This window comes from Mytilus trossulus, chromosome 10 (assembly GCF_036588685.1).
Source record: "Mytilus trossulus isolate FHL-02 chromosome 10, PNRI_Mtr1.1.1.hap1, whole genome shotgun sequence".
Lineage (NCBI taxonomy): Eukaryota > Metazoa > Mollusca > Bivalvia > Mytilida > Mytilidae > Mytilus > Mytilus trossulus.
This window is the reverse complement of record NC_086382.1, coordinates 27,382,164-27,402,893: the sequence shown is the minus strand read 5'-3', so window position 1 is coordinate 27,402,893 and position 20,730 is coordinate 27,382,164. Positions and strand designations below refer to the sequence as shown.

General features: G+C 32.4%; 1 protein-coding gene across 2 annotated transcripts in view; it reads right to left on the bottom strand.

The window, feature by feature from the left end:
- LOC134687136 (uncharacterized) overlaps positions 1 to 20,730 on the bottom strand; it is a 58,234-nt gene that overhangs the window by 4,297 nt on the left and 33,207 nt on the right. For both annotated transcript variants that reach the window (XM_063547153.1, XM_063547154.1), the window contains 18 exons: positions 16,273 to 16,347; positions 15,286 to 15,495; positions 12,972 to 13,096; positions 12,378 to 12,516; positions 11,668 to 11,853; positions 11,022 to 11,137; positions 10,101 to 10,278; positions 9,352 to 9,537; positions 8,944 to 9,029; positions 7,292 to 7,414; positions 6,755 to 6,845; positions 5,949 to 6,035; positions 5,343 to 5,528; positions 3,375 to 3,464; positions 2,323 to 2,482; positions 1,905 to 2,074; positions 1,303 to 1,470; positions 15 to 117 (listed from right to left, as the gene is read on the bottom strand). In XM_063547153.1, coding sequence (XP_063403223.1) covers positions 15 to 117; positions 1,303 to 1,470; positions 1,905 to 2,074; positions 2,323 to 2,482; positions 3,375 to 3,464; positions 5,343 to 5,528; positions 5,949 to 6,035; positions 6,755 to 6,845; positions 7,292 to 7,414; positions 8,944 to 9,029; positions 9,352 to 9,537; positions 10,101 to 10,278; positions 11,022 to 11,137; positions 11,668 to 11,853; positions 12,378 to 12,516; positions 12,972 to 13,096; positions 15,286 to 15,495; positions 16,273 to 16,347 — 2,479 coding nt within the window. The remainder of the gene's footprint in view (positions 1 to 14; positions 118 to 1,302; positions 1,471 to 1,904; positions 2,075 to 2,322; positions 2,483 to 3,374; positions 3,465 to 5,342; positions 5,529 to 5,948; positions 6,036 to 6,754; positions 6,846 to 7,291; positions 7,415 to 8,943; positions 9,030 to 9,351; positions 9,538 to 10,100; positions 10,279 to 11,021; positions 11,138 to 11,667; positions 11,854 to 12,377; positions 12,517 to 12,971; positions 13,097 to 15,285; positions 15,496 to 16,272; positions 16,348 to 20,730) is intronic.

Sequence of the window (20,730 nt, the reverse complement as noted above, 5' to 3'; positions counted from 1 at the left end):
CAATTTTTGTATACCTTCAACATCTTTCATGTTCCATCGACCAGCATCATCCTTTACCCATTCTACCAATGCAGTATTTATACCACAAACGTTGCCATTTCCATCATCAACGAAATTCTGAAATTACACAATAAAATACCTTTTCACATAATTCAAACATGAAATTGACAAGTCACATCCATCAAGAAAATATCGGCAATGATTACACAAATGATTCTGAAAAAACAAGCCTTGACCTTATTAGTTTACTTTGAGATTAAATGAGCAGGTTTAATAAGGCTATGATATGGCCACTATTTTCAGCTTTAACCTAAATCACAATTTATTGACTATTATCTTTAAGGATCATAACTTACATAATAACTATATGCATGGACGCATTTCTTTTAAATTGATGGCTAGTAGTTACCGGTACTTCATAAAAATAGCTTAACAATTACAGGAAATAGTAAATTCAAATTTAAAGCATTGAATCTTTTAAAAAAACTATTTTGTTATGACTCTTTAAGAATGAGGTTAGAAGATCTACAGTTGAGACCTTTAAGAATGAGGTAAGAAGATCTACAGTTGAGGCCTTTAAGAATGAGGTAAGAAGATCTACAGTTGAGGCCTTTAAGAATGAGGTAAGAAGATCTACAGTTGAGGCCTTTAAGAATGAGGTAAGAAGATCTACAGTTGAGGATGTTTTTAGGTGAAATCAAATAATTCAACAATATAAAATTAATACAATAAGCTTGAAGAGCATTACTTAAGGATAAAATTAAGCTGAACAAAAATTTGATAGGTCACAGAGCTCCTTTTTGAATTATTTGATTTTCAAAATATGATGATAAAAGGCTTACTTGGACTTTAACCTTATATTTACGTCTAAAACCAAAAGAAATATTAACAAGAATCTGCTCAAATTTTGGTAAATGACCTTTTTATGAGCTATTTAGTCTTATATGAAAAGAAAACGAGTGTTATTTTGCCAAATATTTTACCTTGTATCTTAAGGGAAAATGCCAAGGAGTCAGAACATCTGACACAAATTCCAAAATCTGACATAAGTGAGGGTGGGTAGGAGGGGTCCTGATCCTGAAATCCCGAGCCTCAAAACACAAAATCCCGAAATTAAAAAAAAAAAAATCCTGAGGTCTCGAAATTTGAAAAAAGGATTCCCGGGTCCCGAAAGTATCAATCCCGAAATCCCGAACTTAAAAACACCGGATCCCGGAGTCCCGATAAAGGTCCTATCCCCCCTCATAAGTACATCCTTAACAACTACCAGAAGATCTTTATCTGATCATACTGAACACTTACAGAACTCTTGATATTGAAGATTCTTGGGTCTCTACCAAACTTCAGTTCCACTTCTTCATGTCCATAGTCCATCTTGAAGACTTTGGGCCACGTAGGCCAAGGATTGTTAGGTGCCCTGCTGGGAGGTGGTGGTGGCAAGATTTCAAATGATGTAATGCTTTTAGCACCCTTAAAATATAACAAAACAAAAGATTATACAATTTGTATCAAAATTTCATGAAACAATATAAATTAACATACTGTGGATTCATTATTAGTCGTTGTATACCAATTTTTATGGAATTTGTGGGTACAGGTAAACCACGAAATTAAATGTTCGACGAATGACAAATGCTATATAGGAAGACCTCGGGAAAACCACAAATTTAAAAATCCACGAACATCAAAGTTTTCCTTTATCCATACAAATTGGTATCCACGAAAAAACAATCTTTCAATATGACTGGATGTCAGAAAGCATGGAATATAAAAATATGAACTCATAGCATACAACTTTATCAAAAACATGAAATACTAACTTGGACATAAAATGTAACCAAAGTCCAAAGAAGAAGGAAAATATGATGCAGTGACACACTTTTGCCTAAGTGAACTAAACTTACATGTCTCAATGATGTGGCAATACAATCACAACCTGTATCCCCTCCCCCAATAATGACCACATCTTTGTCCTTGGCTAACATCTTAGCATATTCTATATCATTTCCTTCTTGTTTCTTCTGCCATGTCTCAAGGAAACTCATGGCATAATGGATTCCATTTAAGTTCCTGCCTGAAAAAAAGTGGTTGTCGTTTATTGCTGTATATCATATTTGTTTGGGTTGATTTATTAATTTTAAAAAAAATTCAGTTGTTAGTTTATTCTTTTGAATTTATTTACATTTGATATTAAAGATTAAATACTCAACTGGTAAAGGAAGGTCATTGAAGTGTAACACAAGGTCAGGTATCACATACATGTACAGCATACTATTAAATTCCTTGAATAGGTAATACAAAAGTTTGGTATCAAACACTTACCTGGTATAGGTAAATCTCTTGGGTGGGTAGCTCCTAGACACAGCAGTACACTGTCATATTTATTCATTAGATCTTCAGCAGACATATTCTTCCCTACTTCAACATTACACTGGAATTCTATTCCCTCTTGTTCCATAAGGTCTACTCTCCTCTGCACAACCTGAAGTTAAAAAGTTAAGTGAAACAGACTGAAATAAATTTAATAGCATGAATTGTTCTTGCAAGTCACAGATATCTAAATTAAATAGCATGAATTGATTCTAAGTCATACTCTATCTATAAAATTATTACAAAAATGAAATAAACAATCTTTACTCGAAACTCACCTGGGTAAGAGTGAGTAAAACTCTCCTTGTTGATGATGTATCTTGACCTCTAGATAGTTTTAGGTTTAGTAATTTGGGTTTTGATTTTGTGTTTTAATGCTCTTTTTGAGCACCGCTTTTGGGCTATTTTGTGGTTGTCAGTTTTTATTGGTGGAGGAACCGGAGTCCCTCTAGAAAACTACCGACCCTTGATAGGACTGACAATCCTAGTCAATTATTAAAAGATTAGAGTAAAGTGCACCCACAAGAGTGGGGTTCTAACTCACAACCTCAGTGTTGACTGGCTAGTAACTACTGAGATCACCCAGCCAATAAGTCCCCTTTTTAGGTTAATTGTGTTGTTGAGTTGTTATTGCAATCCTATATAATTTAAACTTTTTTTTATGTGGACTCTACTGTACTTCAGATTCACCAGGTGTTGGTTCGCTTTTGTTTGTAATTGATTAATCAAGCCAGGTGATTTTTTTAAAATTTGTTTTAAAACAGATAAGAGCAAGATGCTAGTTTTACATATCCAAGATTATTTTTCTACTTGCTAAAGTTGCAAATAAAAGTCCTTTCAAGAATTAGTTGGTTTACAGTAAAATAAATAGAAGAACCAAAATTCAAAAAATTGATAATGTTTAGTTTAATGAAATGGCATTATGTTGTTTCCTACAATTTCTGATAAAATTAGATGAGTATTACTACATTACACATTAAAGCATGAACATTCCTTCTACTTACATCTTTGCCTAACTTCATGGTTGGTATACCATATCTCATTAACCCTCCAACACGATCATTTCTCTCAAATACTGTCACAGTGTGTCCGGCCTAAAATTAAAAAAAAATTTGGAGTGCTGGTCATTACATTAATCAGGGGCTATCCAAAGTTACAAAATAATCTGTAAAATAACTCGAGACATTGGCTGACCCAGATGGCAGTTCAAGGAGTTGGATTCTCCATTTGTTCACCATAAGTTTTAATTTAATATGTTAAAATGGGTCTGGAACTAATTTCTTAGTAAACAACCTGTTCACCTAATGTCTTATTAATGTTCCGGACCATATGAGTATCTGGACCATACGCGTATGGTCATGACCATATGGGTATATACTCATATGGTCCGACCATACGCGTATGGTCGGGGCAATCAACACATATACTTTTAAACTCTTTATTTGGTGTGACCCTTCTGGTTGTTACCTCACTAAAATGTAATTTTATTATATATTAAAACAACTTATTAAAAAAAACCCAGTTTCACACAGTTAATAATACTTACTATTTGTAAGTACAATTATAAGAAGATGTCAAAATCAAATGAACATATTGTTAAAGGAATTTTATTGTTTAAAGTAGGTTACATCACCGGCAAGGATCATGATATTTATTTAAAGTTCATGATATTTTTTAAGACATTTTTGATAAGTAAAATATTAAAAGTGTATGTTTCTTTATTTTTTTCTATTCTTTATTTCTATATTTCTATTCTAATCTTAATTATAAGACCGGTAAAATAGCATTTAAGAGCTATGAAATAGCCACTGCCTTTATTTTGATTTGATCTGTAATATTCATTTTACGATATTGGAGATCTAGAGTTGGACATTTTCGATCTAAAACAAGCAATCGCAGAAAAGCTACATGTATGGTACCATGTGAAGGTAATTCGAAATATACAAACGTATACACGAATACAATTAGCGATGAAAACTAAGATCAACTGACTGTGGCATCAATATTTAATGTTTATGTAGCTTTTGAAATGTAAAACTAATACTTTTTATTTGTAAACACATTTGGTTTTAAGATAAAGTTTATTGTTTTATTTCTATTGTATTTTTGAAAAACATACCTATATGGTCCAAATACTCATATGGTACGGCCCGTTAATAACCAAACGAGTATAATACTCATATGGTCCGACCATACGCGTACGGTTATTGCAACTTTTCCCATCGTGAATAAACAACCAATTGAAATTTTGAGCTATTCCATTAAAAATGATGTAGGGGTAGGAAGGGACTTTCAAAATATCCCTACAACCAACAAACCTTAATTACTGTGGATTCATTTATTTTCGTGGGTGAAGGAAAACTTAAATGTTCTTGGATATTTAATTTAGTGGTTTTGCAGAGGTCTGAATACAAGCCTATAGAAAATTTGTCATTCATTGAACATTTAATTTCGTGGTTCACCTGTACCCTCGAAATCCACGAAAATTGGTATCCAATGAATTGAATAATGAATCCACAGTAGATAATTTTGCATTATGGTAATAGACACATACTAAACAAGAATGTGTCCACAGTACACGGATGCCCCACTCGCACTATCATTTTCTATGTTTACTGGACCGTGAAATTGGAATAAATTCTCTAATTTGGCATTAAAATTAGAATGATCTTAACAAAGGGAACATGTATACTAAGTTTCAAGTTGATTGGACTTCAACTTCATCAAAAACTACCTTGACCAAAAACTTAAACCTGAAGTGTAACAGACGGAAGAACGAACAGACGGACGGACGGACAAACTTACGGACGAACGGACGCACAGACCAGAAAACATAATGCCCCTCTACTATCGTAGGTGGGGCATAAAAAAAACAACATAAAATTGAGAATGGAAATGGGGAATGTTACATTTTAAAGGAGTAGCCCAAACCATTACTTCCTGCATTTTATTACACACAGGAGGGTTCTTACCTTGTTAAGTTGAGCAGCAGCTGCCAATCCTGAAGGTCCACTTCCTACAATAGCCACTGATTTACCAGTTCTAGTTACAGGAGGCTCAGGCTTGATCCAACCTTTCTCAAAGGCATGGTCAATGATAGCACATTCAATGTTCTTTATGGTTACAGCTGGCTGATTGATTCCTAATACACAAGCTCCCTGGAACAAAGTAAATATTCATATCTATATCGAAAATATACATAAACAAAAACAAAATTATTTTATCCAACCTTACCTTTTAGTAAAATAATTGTTTTTTTCAGAATAAGCTGATTCATCCATGCTTACAAATTGTCTTGATTGAAGGAGATTGCATAGTTTACATTTTGATTGTTACGTATGTGTGATTTGAACAATACTTGTAATATTTTAATGGACTCTTAAATACATGGATGAGACCATCGACAAAAACCAAGAAAATTGGTACTGTACCCCTCATTTAAAATAACTTTCACAGTATTTAGACCCACTATAATTCCAAAATTAACCGCCACAAAATGTAAACAGCTAAAATCAGAACAAAACAATATACGACGAAAAAAAATTCAAATTTTGCGGTCGTATAAAAAGTAGACTTACCTCACAAGGGGCTGGACAAACTCTACCAGTGAATTCTGGGAAGTTGTTTGTCTGCAGCAGCTGATTAAGAGCTTCTTTCCAATTGCTCTAAAAAATATAATAGAAATCAAGGGACTGTAAATATTTATCTACATAAAGCACTCAATATCTTTCAAACTAAAATATAATAAGAGTGAACATGCTTAAGTGTCTCCCATTCTTTACTAATCATTGATTTTATGTTGGTAGTCTTAAATATAACGCTTTACTACAACTATCAAATAAACTTAACATGATCCGAGAAAATAATTTCTCTAATTTTTGTGGTATTTTTACATTTCCTGACCAGTGTGACAAAAATATTTCTCCTCACAAGTGAAATATCTGTTCACAGCAAATGATAAGTCGAAATTTGATTATGACATTAAAATGTTATGTTTTCTTCAGAATTTTCCTATTGTGACGTCATGAAAAAAGGTGACCATGCCTGATGACGTCGCTAAAAGAACACAACTTTCTGAAAATCTTTGAAAAAGAAGGATATAAATCATCAGAGAAACAGATTCCAACACTATAACTTGTGTATTACGATATTTCTCCACTCTCGACAGTTAAATTTTAATTATTTGAAAAGTTTGGCAAGCCTCACGCTTTAAATAATAAAATTTCTCGAGTGGAGAAATATCATAATACACTTGTTGCAGTGTAGGCATGTATATGTATCACATGCACATTCAGTTGAGAACATGTGAATGTATCTTGCATTGCACCTGTCTGACAGGCTGAGTGGGCTTTTTCTCCTTTTTAATAGACTTTTGTATACCCACCTTGAAAACTAGATCATTCCATTTAGGGATAATATTACTGAGGGGACATCCATGATCTGATTGGCAAAAGGGTACACCACATTCCATACACCTACAAATAAAAAACAGGTGCTTCTAAAATATCTAACAACCCATCAAAAATAGGTTACGATCTAAATTAATTGGTTTACAGAATTCATGAGCTAGGTTGAAGGTTAATAATTCAATTAGGTATCTAAAATTTTGTTTTGAACATTTATGAAAGAAAAATTTTGAAACATATTTTTGCTATTACCAATCACCTTTTATTAATTCAATTAAATAAGCTAAACAATATTGTTGATGTATTACTGGCTTGCAAGTCAGTAATTTAAACTCACTTGAATTGTTTTCATGCAACATTTAATTTAACATTATTTGGAGATGGTTTGAACATGTGAAACGCATGTACATTGATCGAAACATATGTTGATGTATATATAAATTTTGTGAGCATAAATTTGGCAGCTGATGGCCCTTTAAAGCATGTTAAGGAAATGATCAGGAAATGATATTTACCTTGCTGCCTGTACTTTAAGACCTGCCTTGACACCTTTATGATTGTAGATCTCTTTCCAGTCTTTCTGTCTAGTATCCACTTCCCTATATTGGTTTGATGATCTTGGGTACTTCATAAAACCTCTAAGACATATAAATTCTCATTAAACCTCTACATCATAAATTCTCATTAAATCTAAAATTGTTTATGCCTTAGATTCAAACTTGACTTAATTTTACTTGCAAACCATAGGTGACGACTTTATGGTGGAAAAAATCAGGATGATTTCATATACAGTGTAAGACAGTACAGAATAAAATTAAAGTCTTCTTATATTTCAGATTCAGATCAAATAATTTAAAAATTTCCTGGTTCTTTGTTTCACCAACAGGAGAACATCTACAGTGGATGAAAATATGACTAGTAAGCCTTGGTCCAATGAAAATATGACTAGTAAGCCTTAGTCCAATGAATATATGACTAGTAAGCCTTGGTCCAATGAAAATATGACTAGTAAGCCTTGGTCCAATGAAAAAATGACTAGTAAGCCTTGGTCCAATGAAAATATGACTAGTAAGCCTTGGTCCAAAGAAAATATGACTAGTAAGCCTTGGTCCAATGAAGATATGACTAGTAAGCCTTAGTCCAATGAAGATATGACTAGTAAGCCTTGGTCCAATGAAAATATGACTAGTAAGCCTTGGTCCAATGAAAATATGACTAGTAAGCCTTGGTCCAAAGAAAATATGACTAGTAAGCCTTGGTCCAATGAAAATATGACTAGTAACCCTTGGTCCAATGAAAATATGACTAGTAACCCTTGGTCCAATGAAAATATGACTAGTAACCCTTGGTCCAATGAAAATATGACTAGTAAGCCTTGGTCCAATGAAAATATGACTAGTAAGCCTTGGTCCAATGAAGATATGACTAGTAAGCCTTGGTCCAATGAAGATATGACTAGTAAGCCTTGGTCCAATGAAGATATGACTAGTAAGCCTTGGTCCAAAGAAGATATGACTAGTAAGCCTTGGTCCAATGAAGATATGACTAGTAAGCCTTGGTCCAATGAAAATATGACTAGTAAGCCTTGGTCCAATGAAAATATGACTAGTAAGCCTTGGTCCAATGAAAATATGACTAGTAAGCCTTGGTCTAGTAAGTCTTGGTCCAATGAAAATATGACTAGTAAGCCTTGGTCCAATGAAAATATGACTAGTAAGCCTTGGTCCAATGAAAATATGACTAGTAAGCCTTGGTCCAATGAAAATATGACTAGTAAGCCTTGGTCCAATGACAATATGACTAGTAAGCCTTGGTCCAATGACAATATGACTAGTAAGTCTTGGTCCAATGAAAATATGACTAGTAAGCCTTGGTCCAAGCATCAACTATCTTGCATTAACTTCCAAGATTGTATGGTTGGATAGCGTCACCAATTTATATGACATCAATTCACAATTGATGCTTGGAAAACGTACGTGCAAACACAGACAAAGTATGACACATTGCAAATGTCTGGTTTGACATTGTTCTTGTTTGAATACAAGCAACAGAATATTTGGGGTTCATTGTTACCCATCAAATTCCCCAAAATTGAGATCTCAGAAATAATAATGATTCCACAGATATATATTTTTATTTCAGAATACATAGAGTCTGTAATACTTGCCTTAACTTATCAAGCTTCTTTTTATTCATTTCACCATCAGGGATTGCATCCTCTATATCCACAACCTTCTTGGCTTCTGGTTTAACCTGAAATTAAAGAGTATGATCATGCTTTTTAAAAAAAAATAGTTCTTAGGATGAATATTTCAGGAATTATTTATCTTTTGTTTGCAATCTAGAACATTCAAGTTAATAGGACCAAATTCTCACTCAATCATTGTTTAGACAATGCATATCATGTTTAGACACTACAACTTAAAACAACTGTTATCACAATGTGTTGCATAGAGCAAATAGAATTGAGAATGGAAATGGGGAATGTGTGAAAGAGACAACAACCCAACAAAAAACAGCCAAAGCCCACCAATTGGTCTAAAACAAGAAGATATGATTATTTTGAATTAAATACCTTGCTCTCTCCTTCATCATCTTCCTCTATAGTATTTATCATATCCTCATCGTATTCCTTCTCATCTTCATCATTTTCCTCTCCATTCACCAATTTATCCTTCATTTCTTGTTCCTTTTTCAATTTTTCAGCAGCCTCATCTGCAGCTTTTTCTTCTACAACTCTTCGGTATTCATGGGGGTATACCTGAATAAAGCAAATGGTAATAAAATAATTTCAATTAATATGACATTTTTTTGAGAATAGATAGAATATAGAATTTATTTTCCTAAATGTAATCCAGTTGCAGATAATTAAAAAGTTAAATCCCATAAATACTGAACTCTGAGGAAAATTCAAAAAGAAAAGTCCTAATCAAATGGCAAAATCAAAAGCTCAAACAAATCAAACAAATGGATAACAACTGTCAAACTGCCTCAGAAAATTACAAAATAAAAATAATTAACAACACTTTATAATTGCATATGGGTATGGAATAATTAATTTAAATATAATAAGCTTATTCAACTTTGGTACATTTTGATCTTTACAGAAAGTAAATGATGATGTCAATGTCAGTTCGTTGGAGTTCATGTTGTTTATTCTTTAGTTTTCTATGTTGTGTCATGTGTGCTATTGTTGTCTGTTTGTCTTTTTCATTTTTAGCCATGGCGTTGTCAGTTTGTTTTAAATTTATGAGTTTGACTGTCCCTTTGGTATCTTTTGTTCCTCTTTCATAATATCAGTTTATCAAGCTGAGATATTCTTACCTTAACAAAACATTTCCTTTCAGCTTCCCAGTTATCTAGTATGAATGCTGCAACTTCTGACCCTGTTTTACCCTTGAACTCTGCTAGGAGGTCCTTCACAAAGGTCAAATCTTCCTGAAGATCTAAAGGATTCAGGCTGACAGATTCCATGTTGCATTTTTTAGCAAACACTTGTGTTCTGAAAAAGCAAATATGACACTGTTATTAACCCCATATAGTCTAAATTTTTTAAGATTTCATTTAATAATTATGAAGTTATCATTTAGTTTTGTCTAATAATCAGTGCCTAAAAAGGGGACAATAAATGGCTGACCCGTGTTAAGAGAGAGCCATATCTCTTGCGCGTTAAAGACACCTTTGTAGATTTCGAAAAAGAGCAGGCTAATGCTGCTACAAGCCAGCACTCGCACCCACAAAGTGGAAAGGGATTTATATAAGTTGCAAAACTTGTTTCCAAATCCACTTTAAAAACCAGATGCTCCGCAGGGCGCAGCTTTATACAACCGCAGAGGTTGAATTCTGAACAGTTGGAGCAAGTATGGACACAACATTCAAGCTGGATTCAGCTTTAAATTTGGATTGTGATTAAATAGTTGACACAGCATAGGTTTCTGACACAGAATGAATGTGATCTAATGAACTTAAAATATTTATTTTGCCTTTGAGCAATTCACTATGCTGTTGAATATTAATCCTCTCAAAAAAATGTTTGAAGAAATTTTCTTTTTATTTATGACTCTGAAATGAGAAAAATTGAAGACCTATTGGTGACCTTCTGCTGTTGTCTTTTTCTACGGTCGGGTTGTTGTCTCTTTGACACATTCCCCATTTCCATTCTCAATTTTATCTATGAAAATATTTATTTCTTGACATAGATATCAAAGGACACCAGAATGAGAGTGGTAAACATTTTTTACTTACTTATCATAAATATAAGCAATTCCACCAGACATTCCAGCAGCAAAGTTACGTCCAGTCAGACCCAGGATGACCACTCTACCACCAGTCATATATTCACATCCATGATCTCCACATCCCTGACAAATGGATAACACAATTAATTCATCTTTTATCTCAAAGTTAACTAATATAGTTCTACAGCTACTATTCATAATGTCTGTTTGGTTGTTTTTTTTCTCAACTCAAATCTAAATCAAAGACAATTTTTTGAAAATTTTGGGATTTATTTTGGAACTTTGAGTTCAAGCTGCGATTCCAACAAAATCTTTAAGACACCTTTCAGTCAACAATTGAATGCAGACATAGATATAAAACAGCCACTGTAAGAATTCCAGGTTTTTCTGATACATATGGTAACAGGTAACTTCAAACTGAAACTACATGTGACTTATGTCAGATTCAACCTAAAATTGTTATTTATTGGTAATATTAATTATGAAGATAACAAAGTGGCCTGGTAGTGTTCAATTTCAAATCAACACCATTGTTCTATATAAGTTATTTATAAAGTGAATTCTTTGATTCATCATTTTTACCTTATTCCAATTTACAAATTAGACCTTGTTATTTTAGTACTATATAAATTTGTTTTTTAACTTTTGCATACCTCACTGACAGCTGTTACACCAGAATTCCTAACACAGAATCTCTCAGCTGTCTGTCCTCTAAAGAATGCCCTGCCAGATGTGGCGCCATACAACACTACATTACCAACTATAATGTTATTCACAGATTGAAATCCTTCTGAAATATTCTTTGGTGGGTAGATCACAATCTCTCCTCCAGACAGGCCCTATAACATTTTAGTATTATCATTGATTATTTACTTATCAAAGAAGAAGGCCTTCTAGAATGACAACAGTAACAGTCAGTAGTCATAAGAACAGCTATAGAAAAAATTATTGTGATGATATAATATAGCAGCATCATTTTTTTGTAATCTTTTCAATTTAGGACAGTTGTTTGGTATCTGTCTTTGGCTAAAATGCAATTCATTTTGTATATAAAGTCAATCAAAATATTTGATAGCAAATAAGTTAAGTGAATGACATACCAGATTATATGATTGCATTTACCATCTTCAGTGTGGATTCAAAATGCATTGCTTTTCATAATAATCTTGTCATTTATTTTAGGTTAAATAATGTTTGGTGTATGCATCATTTATAGCACAAATTATTCTGATATCATCATTTTCAATTGAAAAAAAAGCCCAACGCAATTGTAGCAACTGTCAGACATGAGCCATTTACAAAAAACACATTATCTTTCTTTCTGTCGGTGCTATAAATATATGGTAAACAATATATAACCTACCTTTCCAACATAATCATTGGCATCTCCTTCAAGTTCAACATAAACACCTTTAGCTAGGAAGGCACAGAAACTTTGACCTCCTGACCCCTTCATTTTCAGCACAATACTCTTATCCGGGAGACCTGCTTCTACTGTTTTTCTGAAAAAGGAAAATCAACATAAAAATATTACGCAACATTCATTTTCAGAAACTTTAAATTAACTCAAGATCTAACATTTTGATAAGATATAATGAAATGTAGTGAATAGATATTTATCAAATAAAATCTAAACTACCAGTATAGTTGTTTAAATTTTTTATTAAATCAATTGACAGAATTGCTGAATTCTCAACAAGTGAAATAATTCCCATAACAGAAATGCTGAAAATGTACTTTTGTTAGGTGCAGTATAACACATACTAAAAGCACTTAAAAATACAAAGCTGCAAAATAATTAGGTCAGAACAGATTATTTTCCCAAATTCAGAACCAAAGAAAGAATAACTTCGGCAAATCAATGAAACTAAAGTTTCATTATAAACAATAAATTCTCAGTGTTTTTTAAAGTTGCTTATGTTAACAAAAATCCTTTATTTCTTGTAATTAACCTTACTTGGATATGTAGTAACTGAGAGTAGTTCCAAATGTTCTATCTTCATTGGTAATATTCATCTCTATTTCCACATTTTTCTTCAGTCCTTCTATTACATCTTTGGCTTGTGCATACACTTTATAGTCCTGGAATCAATCAAGATTCAGATTCAATAGTTTATTAAAGTCTCTGACACCACATACAACATGATTAAAACAAGATACAATTATAAAATTAATTATACAGTAAACATAGTTAAAACAAGAGGCTCTCAAGAGCCTGAATCGCTCACCTTAATTTTTTTGGTTAAATCTCTCATCAATGATTATTTTGGCTTTTCAAGTTATTTAAATGTTCTTTGAATCGTACTATTTTCTTCAAAAGCAAAAAAAAATCATTTTCTCCTATGTTCTACTTTAGTCATAGGAGCTATGTTTCTTGACATACAAGGATATGAAATATAAAATTCATACTAGATACTCTGAAACTCATTTAGCCTAAGTTTGGCTGAAATTGATACAGCAGTTTCAAAAGGAGAAGATTTTTTTAAAGTAAGTCAACATGATGAACAAATTGTGAAAAAAAGTCTTTAAAGGGCAATAACTCATTAAGGGGTCAATTGACAATTTTGGTCAAATTGACTTATTTGTAGATCTTACTTTGCTTAACATTTTTGCTTTTAACAGTTAATCTGTATCTATAATAATACATGTATTCAAGATAATAACCAAAAACTGCAAAATTTCTTTAAAATCTTCAATTCAGGGGCATTATACCTGAAAAACCAGTTACCCTATTCGGCTGAAAATTTCAGGACAGGTAGACCTTGACCTAATAAATACTTTAACTTCTTGTCTTATTTGCTCTAAATGCTAGAGTTTTTGAGATATAAGCCAACAACTGCATTTTACCATGTGGTCTATTTTTAGCCATGATAGCCATGTTTTTTAACGAAATAAAAAATAAAGCACAAACTTTATTTTATACACCCTACTGATCATTCAGTTGAAGTTTGGTTGAATTTGGTTGAGTAGTTTTAGAGGAGAAGATTTTTTAAAGTTAGCAAATATGATGAACAAATTGTGAAAAATTGTCATAAAAGGACAATAACCCCTTAAGGGGTCAATTGACAATTTTGGTCAAATTGACTTATTTGTAGATCTTACTTTGCTTAACATTTTTGCTATTAACAGTTAATCTGTATCTATAATAATATTCAAGATAATAACCAAAAACTGCAAAATTTCTTTAAAATCATCAATTCAGGGGCAGCAACCCAAAAATGGTTTGTTTGATTCATCTGAAAATTTCAGGGCTGATAGATCTTGACCTAATGAACATTTTTTCTGAATTTCACAAGAGGGATTATCAAGCAGAAATTAAGAACTTATTTTCTTATGATTTACAATAACATAGAAAAGAGTATCATCTAAATGATTTGTATGGCTGATTTTGTTTTCCCTCCTCATCTCTCATATAAATTAACAGAGATTAAAGCTCTCACCATAGCCACACTCTCCACATGGTACCTTCAATGACTGCTTAAAATTGAACAACTTATGCAATCATTTATAACTGATGGCAAATATGTTCACAAAGGCATGATTCTTTTAATGTACATTCAAAAGTTTATAAGACTTTTTAAAGAAAGTTTTGTTAACCATTTAATTTCAACATAAAATTGAGAATGGAAATGGGGAATGTGTCAAAGAGACAACAACCAAACCATAGAAAAAAACAACAGCAGAAGGTCACCAACAGGTCTTCAATGTAGCGAGAAATTCCCGCACCTGGAGGCGTCCTTCAGCTGGCCCCTAAACAAATATATACTAGCTCAGTGATAATGAACGCCATACTAATTTCCAAATTATACACAAGAAACTAAAATAAAAAAAATACAAGACTAACAAAGGCCAGAGGCTCCTGACCTGGGACAGCGGCAAAAATGTGGCAGGGTTAAACATGTTTATGAGATCTCAACCCTCCCCCTATACCTCTAGCCAATGTAGAAAAGTAAATTCCATAACAATACGCACATTTAAAATTCACTTCAAGAGAAGTCCGAGTCTGATGTCAGAAGATGTAACCAAAGAAAATAAACAAAATGACAATAATACATAAATAACAACAGACTACTAGCAGTTAACTGACATGCCAGCTCCAGACTTCAATTAAACTGATTGAAAGATTATGATTTCATCATATGAATATCAGGCACAATCCTTTCCGTTAGGGGTTTAGTACCATCTTCACATATGTGAGAAGAACAAAACCCGTGTCATGCCAACAACTGGTTTTTGAATAAATGTGTTTAGTTCTGAACAGTAAATCTTACCAATCGTTTCTCTAGTTCAAAGAGCTGTGGTATACTACCTCCTTTAATGTTGATTCCTGGTCTCATATCTAATGCATTCTTTAAGATCTTACTGAAATCCAGCAATTTAGCCTTGTGATTTTCTGGATCTGGTGCAAATTTCAATCTATCAGTTTTGCCAATCAAGTCCTGTAATCTTCTAAATCCCATCTTTGCCAGTATACTTCTTACCTTAATAGACACAAAGTATTCAAACAGTGCTAAACAAAATGTTGTACAACATTAAAGTAACTAAATTGAACCCAATTTGCAGCCATTTTGTAAAAAAAGTAACAGATATATGTTTTCTCAGAGACCAAATTATTCATATTTTCATCTTTTTATGTTTATCCTTTAACATATCTATTCTAAGAAGAACCACAGAAAAATATTGACCAATTTGATGTTTCAGAAACTAACAGCCTATGGGTAAAATGATAATTCTTGAAATTTTGCTGAAAGAACAATATTGTTTTGGCCAATGATGTTACGGTATATTGTTTCCAGATAAATCAAAATATTTAGGTGTATGTTTCACCCACAATGCATTAGATTCTGAAATGGGTAATTGAATAGATTGGCACCAGGGAATAATATGCTGAGGATTCAAACAAAAAAAACAAAAACAAATTCTGATCAAAAGTTTTAATAGGAGGAAATAATATACAAATGTGCATTGTTATCAGTGGATTTGACAAAGTTAATGTCATGACAAAGGTAAATTGGAAAAATCTTTCTGATGAAAAAACGGAATATAAACTTGCGAAGAATATCATATGAGTCAGATTTAGTGAAAGTTTCAAAAAAATTCTGTCAAGCATTTTAGGATAAATAGTGGACACTGAAGTGGGAAAGAAGGAAGCTAGTGGCACATATATATCACTTTATACTACCTGATTAAAAAGGGGGGGGGGGGGGTAAAGATATTGGATTAACAATATTGGGTTATCAAGGTTTTAAAATATTTACATCTTCTGCAATCAGGAACAAATAGTTGACAACATATTCTGGTTTTCCTGCAAACTTCTTTCTCAATTCAGGATCCTGAAATATATGAAAAAAACTGATACTGTCAGAGAATTATGAAATCCTAAAAATCTTGTACTAAAAGTCAGATGAAAGCGATCTGGAGTTACTTTTATTGGTTTCAGGGAACAAAACTCTACCAGGATTGTGGTCAATGTAAACAGTTCAAAGACATTTAAAAAAGGCATAAAAAGAAATTTGTATTGAGATTAACATTAACATACTAAAAACTGACATAAATAAACCTTTAATTCAAAGACCAGTATAAAATCACTGTGTATCATCGCCACCGGAAATTGGGTACTAACGAAGCGGAGAGAAATAGAAAAAAAAGTAAACAAGTTAAGAATTCATTCAATTTAAAGCATTTCCACTTATTTGATGAGGGTGCCGCTTAAGAAATTATTTTCTCATATATAATCCTTTAAATTATTAGGCCGATAAGTACAAAATTAATACAAGATATTGTGTAATACTCCAAAACTTGCCACTTAGTACCGGAAAATTTCGAGGTTGATCGTCCTCTGTCGCCCCATTCTCAAGATATTGAGCTGTTTTTCATTATTTTTCCAGACACGTTTTTAGATTATTATAGTGTGACATCATATTAACTGAAATTTGTTGCCAAAAAGATGTTTTTTAAAGAATATAGACAAAAACATTGTTTGTTTATTGTACGGCGAATTGCAGGACGTTGTACGGCGAATTGCAAAATAACAACTTTTGTTTGTATGGCGTCTTGCAATATATTATAATTTCAAGAGGGAATTAATCACTGTTTAGATAATATCAAGTGACGATATTTTGTTGATATCAAAGCTTTACAGGCTTACAAATTTAAAAAATGACTTACTTATCAAATATTATTAAATATATGTCATTTATTCCGTTCAGAAATCGTCGTTGCATACCGTTATTCGACTTTGTACAAAAAGGTCTTTTTCGACCATATTATCTTAAATACATTCATATATCGTTATACTGCTAACAACTGATGTCTTATTTGTTGTTCGGGTGAAATTTTGTAATTTTTATAAAATAAACCGCATATTTATATTTTGTTGGTGCTAGTTTTTTTCAGATACAAACAGTGGAAATATGATAGCAAATAAGATAACTAACCACCAGGATCAAATAAAGGGGGGCAAGGGGTTAGGCTGTTATGCTGTTATGGGCTTTAATTCTTTGTTATCTGTTATTCTGAAAATATATTTGCTGTTAGCTGTTATTGTCTCATTCTTTGTTAGCTGTTATTGGGCTTTTAGTTTTTTGTTATCTGTTATTGTGATAATGTATTTGCTGTTAACTGTTATTGAAAATTGGAATGTTAGCATTTTTTTGACAGCAAAAATTCAGTAGAAATTGAGGATCATTGGTCATTTGAGTCTACCTCTACTAATATGCTGGTCCCGTATTCGGAGAAGGATTCCATTAACATATATATCCATCACAGAAGTGAGGTCGAGGACAATTCCAGTATATCTTATTATTATCCTGTGTAATACACTACATTTTTAGAACATTTATGTAGAATGATCTTGTTTTTTGATTGAGGATAATGTTCCTTGTTTCCCGTACTAACATATTAAATTAGAGCAATTCTTGATATGACAAAAAGGAAAACATATGGCCAGGAATATCTGACAAGGATCTCAACTAAGGACTAGAGTTTGGTTTGGAACCGTATCTATTGCGATTATTACCCAAGGACAGATATTACATATCTAAACTTCGATGCTCGAATTTGAAGTTACCTATTGAGACGGGTAGATGGGCGGGGATCGCAAGGGAAAATAGAATATGTACATTATGTAATGAGGGAATAGGGGATGAGTTTCATATATTGTTTACCTGTAAAAATGCTGATGTTTCTGCTCTTAGATCAAAGTTTATACCAAATTACTATGTAATGAATCCAAGCAAGAACAAGTTCACTGGCTTGTTGTCTATTTGTAACGTACAAGTTCAAAGGAATTTATCAATTTTTGTGAAGAAAATCATAAAATACTTTATTTAATTATACCAATTGTCTTTTAAAATATACTATGTATTTGTGTTCCGTTTGTCCTGTCTCGCTATGTATTATCTTAATATGTATGTATATATTGTCCTCTTGTACACAAGTATGTGTCTGAGGTTATGAATAAAATCTTGAATCTTGAATCTTACTTTATGGTATATGGTACATAGACTCTTTTCAAAGCAGAACTAAATACATTGTACAATGTACTGGGTTCGGAAGCCGCACATAACTCATTACAAACAAAGATTAAAATCATTTTTGTCGTCTTCAAGTCATTGTTCCCCAACTAAACTATGTATTCTACTTACTAGTAGACTTGATGCTATCAAAAATCGAATAAAAAGTGTTCAAATAAGGCCTTTGAAAATAGTGGAATAAATTACTTTTGGAGTGTCAAAATTCGTTCAAGGTACTTGATAAATGGCATGCTTATAATTGGTGTTTATGATTTTTCTACCCTATATACAACTTTGCCTCGTAGTCTTATTCAGAAAAAAATCACACACCTCATTAAATGGGCATTTAAAAAAAAGTCAGAATGCGAATATATATATTCAAACTCTTGTAGGTCATTTTTTAGTGGCAAAAAACATAAGAACTATGTCAATTGGACCTATAAGTACTGTGATACCATACTGCTTGAATTTTTACTAGATATTATTTTTGTCTCTTTGACATATTCCTCATTTCCATTCTTATTGTTATTACACACTATTTAAATTGCAAGCATGTGCGAGTTTCTATTACTGTACAAAAATAAATGCTGAAAAAAAGTGTTCTATAAAAAATAAACAGCTACGCAATGAGCTCATGCTACGCCCGTCACCTTTTTGAAATATTCGGTAACTTCTCAATGTCATATCAGATATTTATAAATATCAGTCAATATATATATCATGTATAAAAACAATAAATCAAAGTTTCATGAGAACTGCTGAAACCATTTTGAGTTATTGTCCGAAAACTGGAAAGTACCATCTTTTTTAATGAATAAACCCCACAACTGAAAAACATAAAATCGAAAATTAATAAAAATCGAAAAGGCGCTTACAATAATAGATAAAAACAATTCACCAAACTTCCTTGCAAATTTGTGAAATAATTTTTTAAATATTATCAGAAAACTGAAAAAACACCATTTTTATTGAATAAAACCCCATTACTCAGAAACTTAAAATCTAAAATTTATAAAAGACGATAGAGAGCTCACGTCAATAGATTTAAACAATTTCCCAAAAATTTATGTAAATTGGTTAAAGAGTGTTTGATGTAATGTCCGACATGTTGACGACGGACGGACAAGAATACACCAAATATACATATCTAGATACATAATTCTATAAACCATGTTCAAGGAAAATGGAATTCATTACAAAGGATTATACCCGTAATAAGTAATACTGGGTTTGTCAAGGACCCGACTTTTGTAATATTTCATTTACTGTTATCTGTTTTTTACCATTTTAATTCCTTGTTATCTGTTATACTAGTAAGCCAAATCAGTTTGCTGTTTTACTGTTATTGGGACCCCCTTGCCCCCTAAATAAAGTGAATGTAAGCAATTATATGCTATCGTACAGCCTTCAACAACGAAAATTCGTACCTCATAGTCAGCTATAAAAAGCACCGACCGAAAAATGTGGATGGATTCAACAAGACAACTAATGGCCTAACTCATAACAAAACAATTTATGAAAAACAACAAATATGATAGAGATGAACCAACGACAACCACCGAACCACACGATCGAGAATTCGGACAGACGCATACAGTATGTGCTGGGTTAAATACATTGTTTAATTATTTAATTTCTGAAATGATTCATTTGTAAAAAGAAAAGTTAAGAAAATACTGTACTAAATTTTCATCGAAAGTAAGGAGAAACATATCGTGAATTGCATTTCGAATTAATTTTCTTGCCAGTTTCTTTTTGAAAATATATAATGTATATACATCTTAAATGCTGCCAAGCGAATGGTATTTCTATCTAATGCATAATTAGATGGGGGGGGGGGGGGGGGGGGGGGGGGGGGGGGGGCAATAGTGTGATCGTTAACATGTTAACAACACATCGATTTTGGTATAAACAGTTAACAACAAATTTTAAATGCTGATAACAGTTAACAGCAACTTTAATTTACACTTTTCCAAACGAACACAACAGCAAGTATCGTCAATGTATTTAAAAGTTTGAAATAAACTCATCATAGATACCAGGACTGAATTTGGTATATACGCCAAACGAGCGTTTCGTCTACAAAAGACTCCCCAGTGACGCTCGAATCCAAAAAAGTTAAAAAGGCCAAATAAAGCACGAAGTTGAAGAGCATTCAGAACCAAAATTCCTAAAAGTTTTGCCAAATACAGCTAAGGTAAT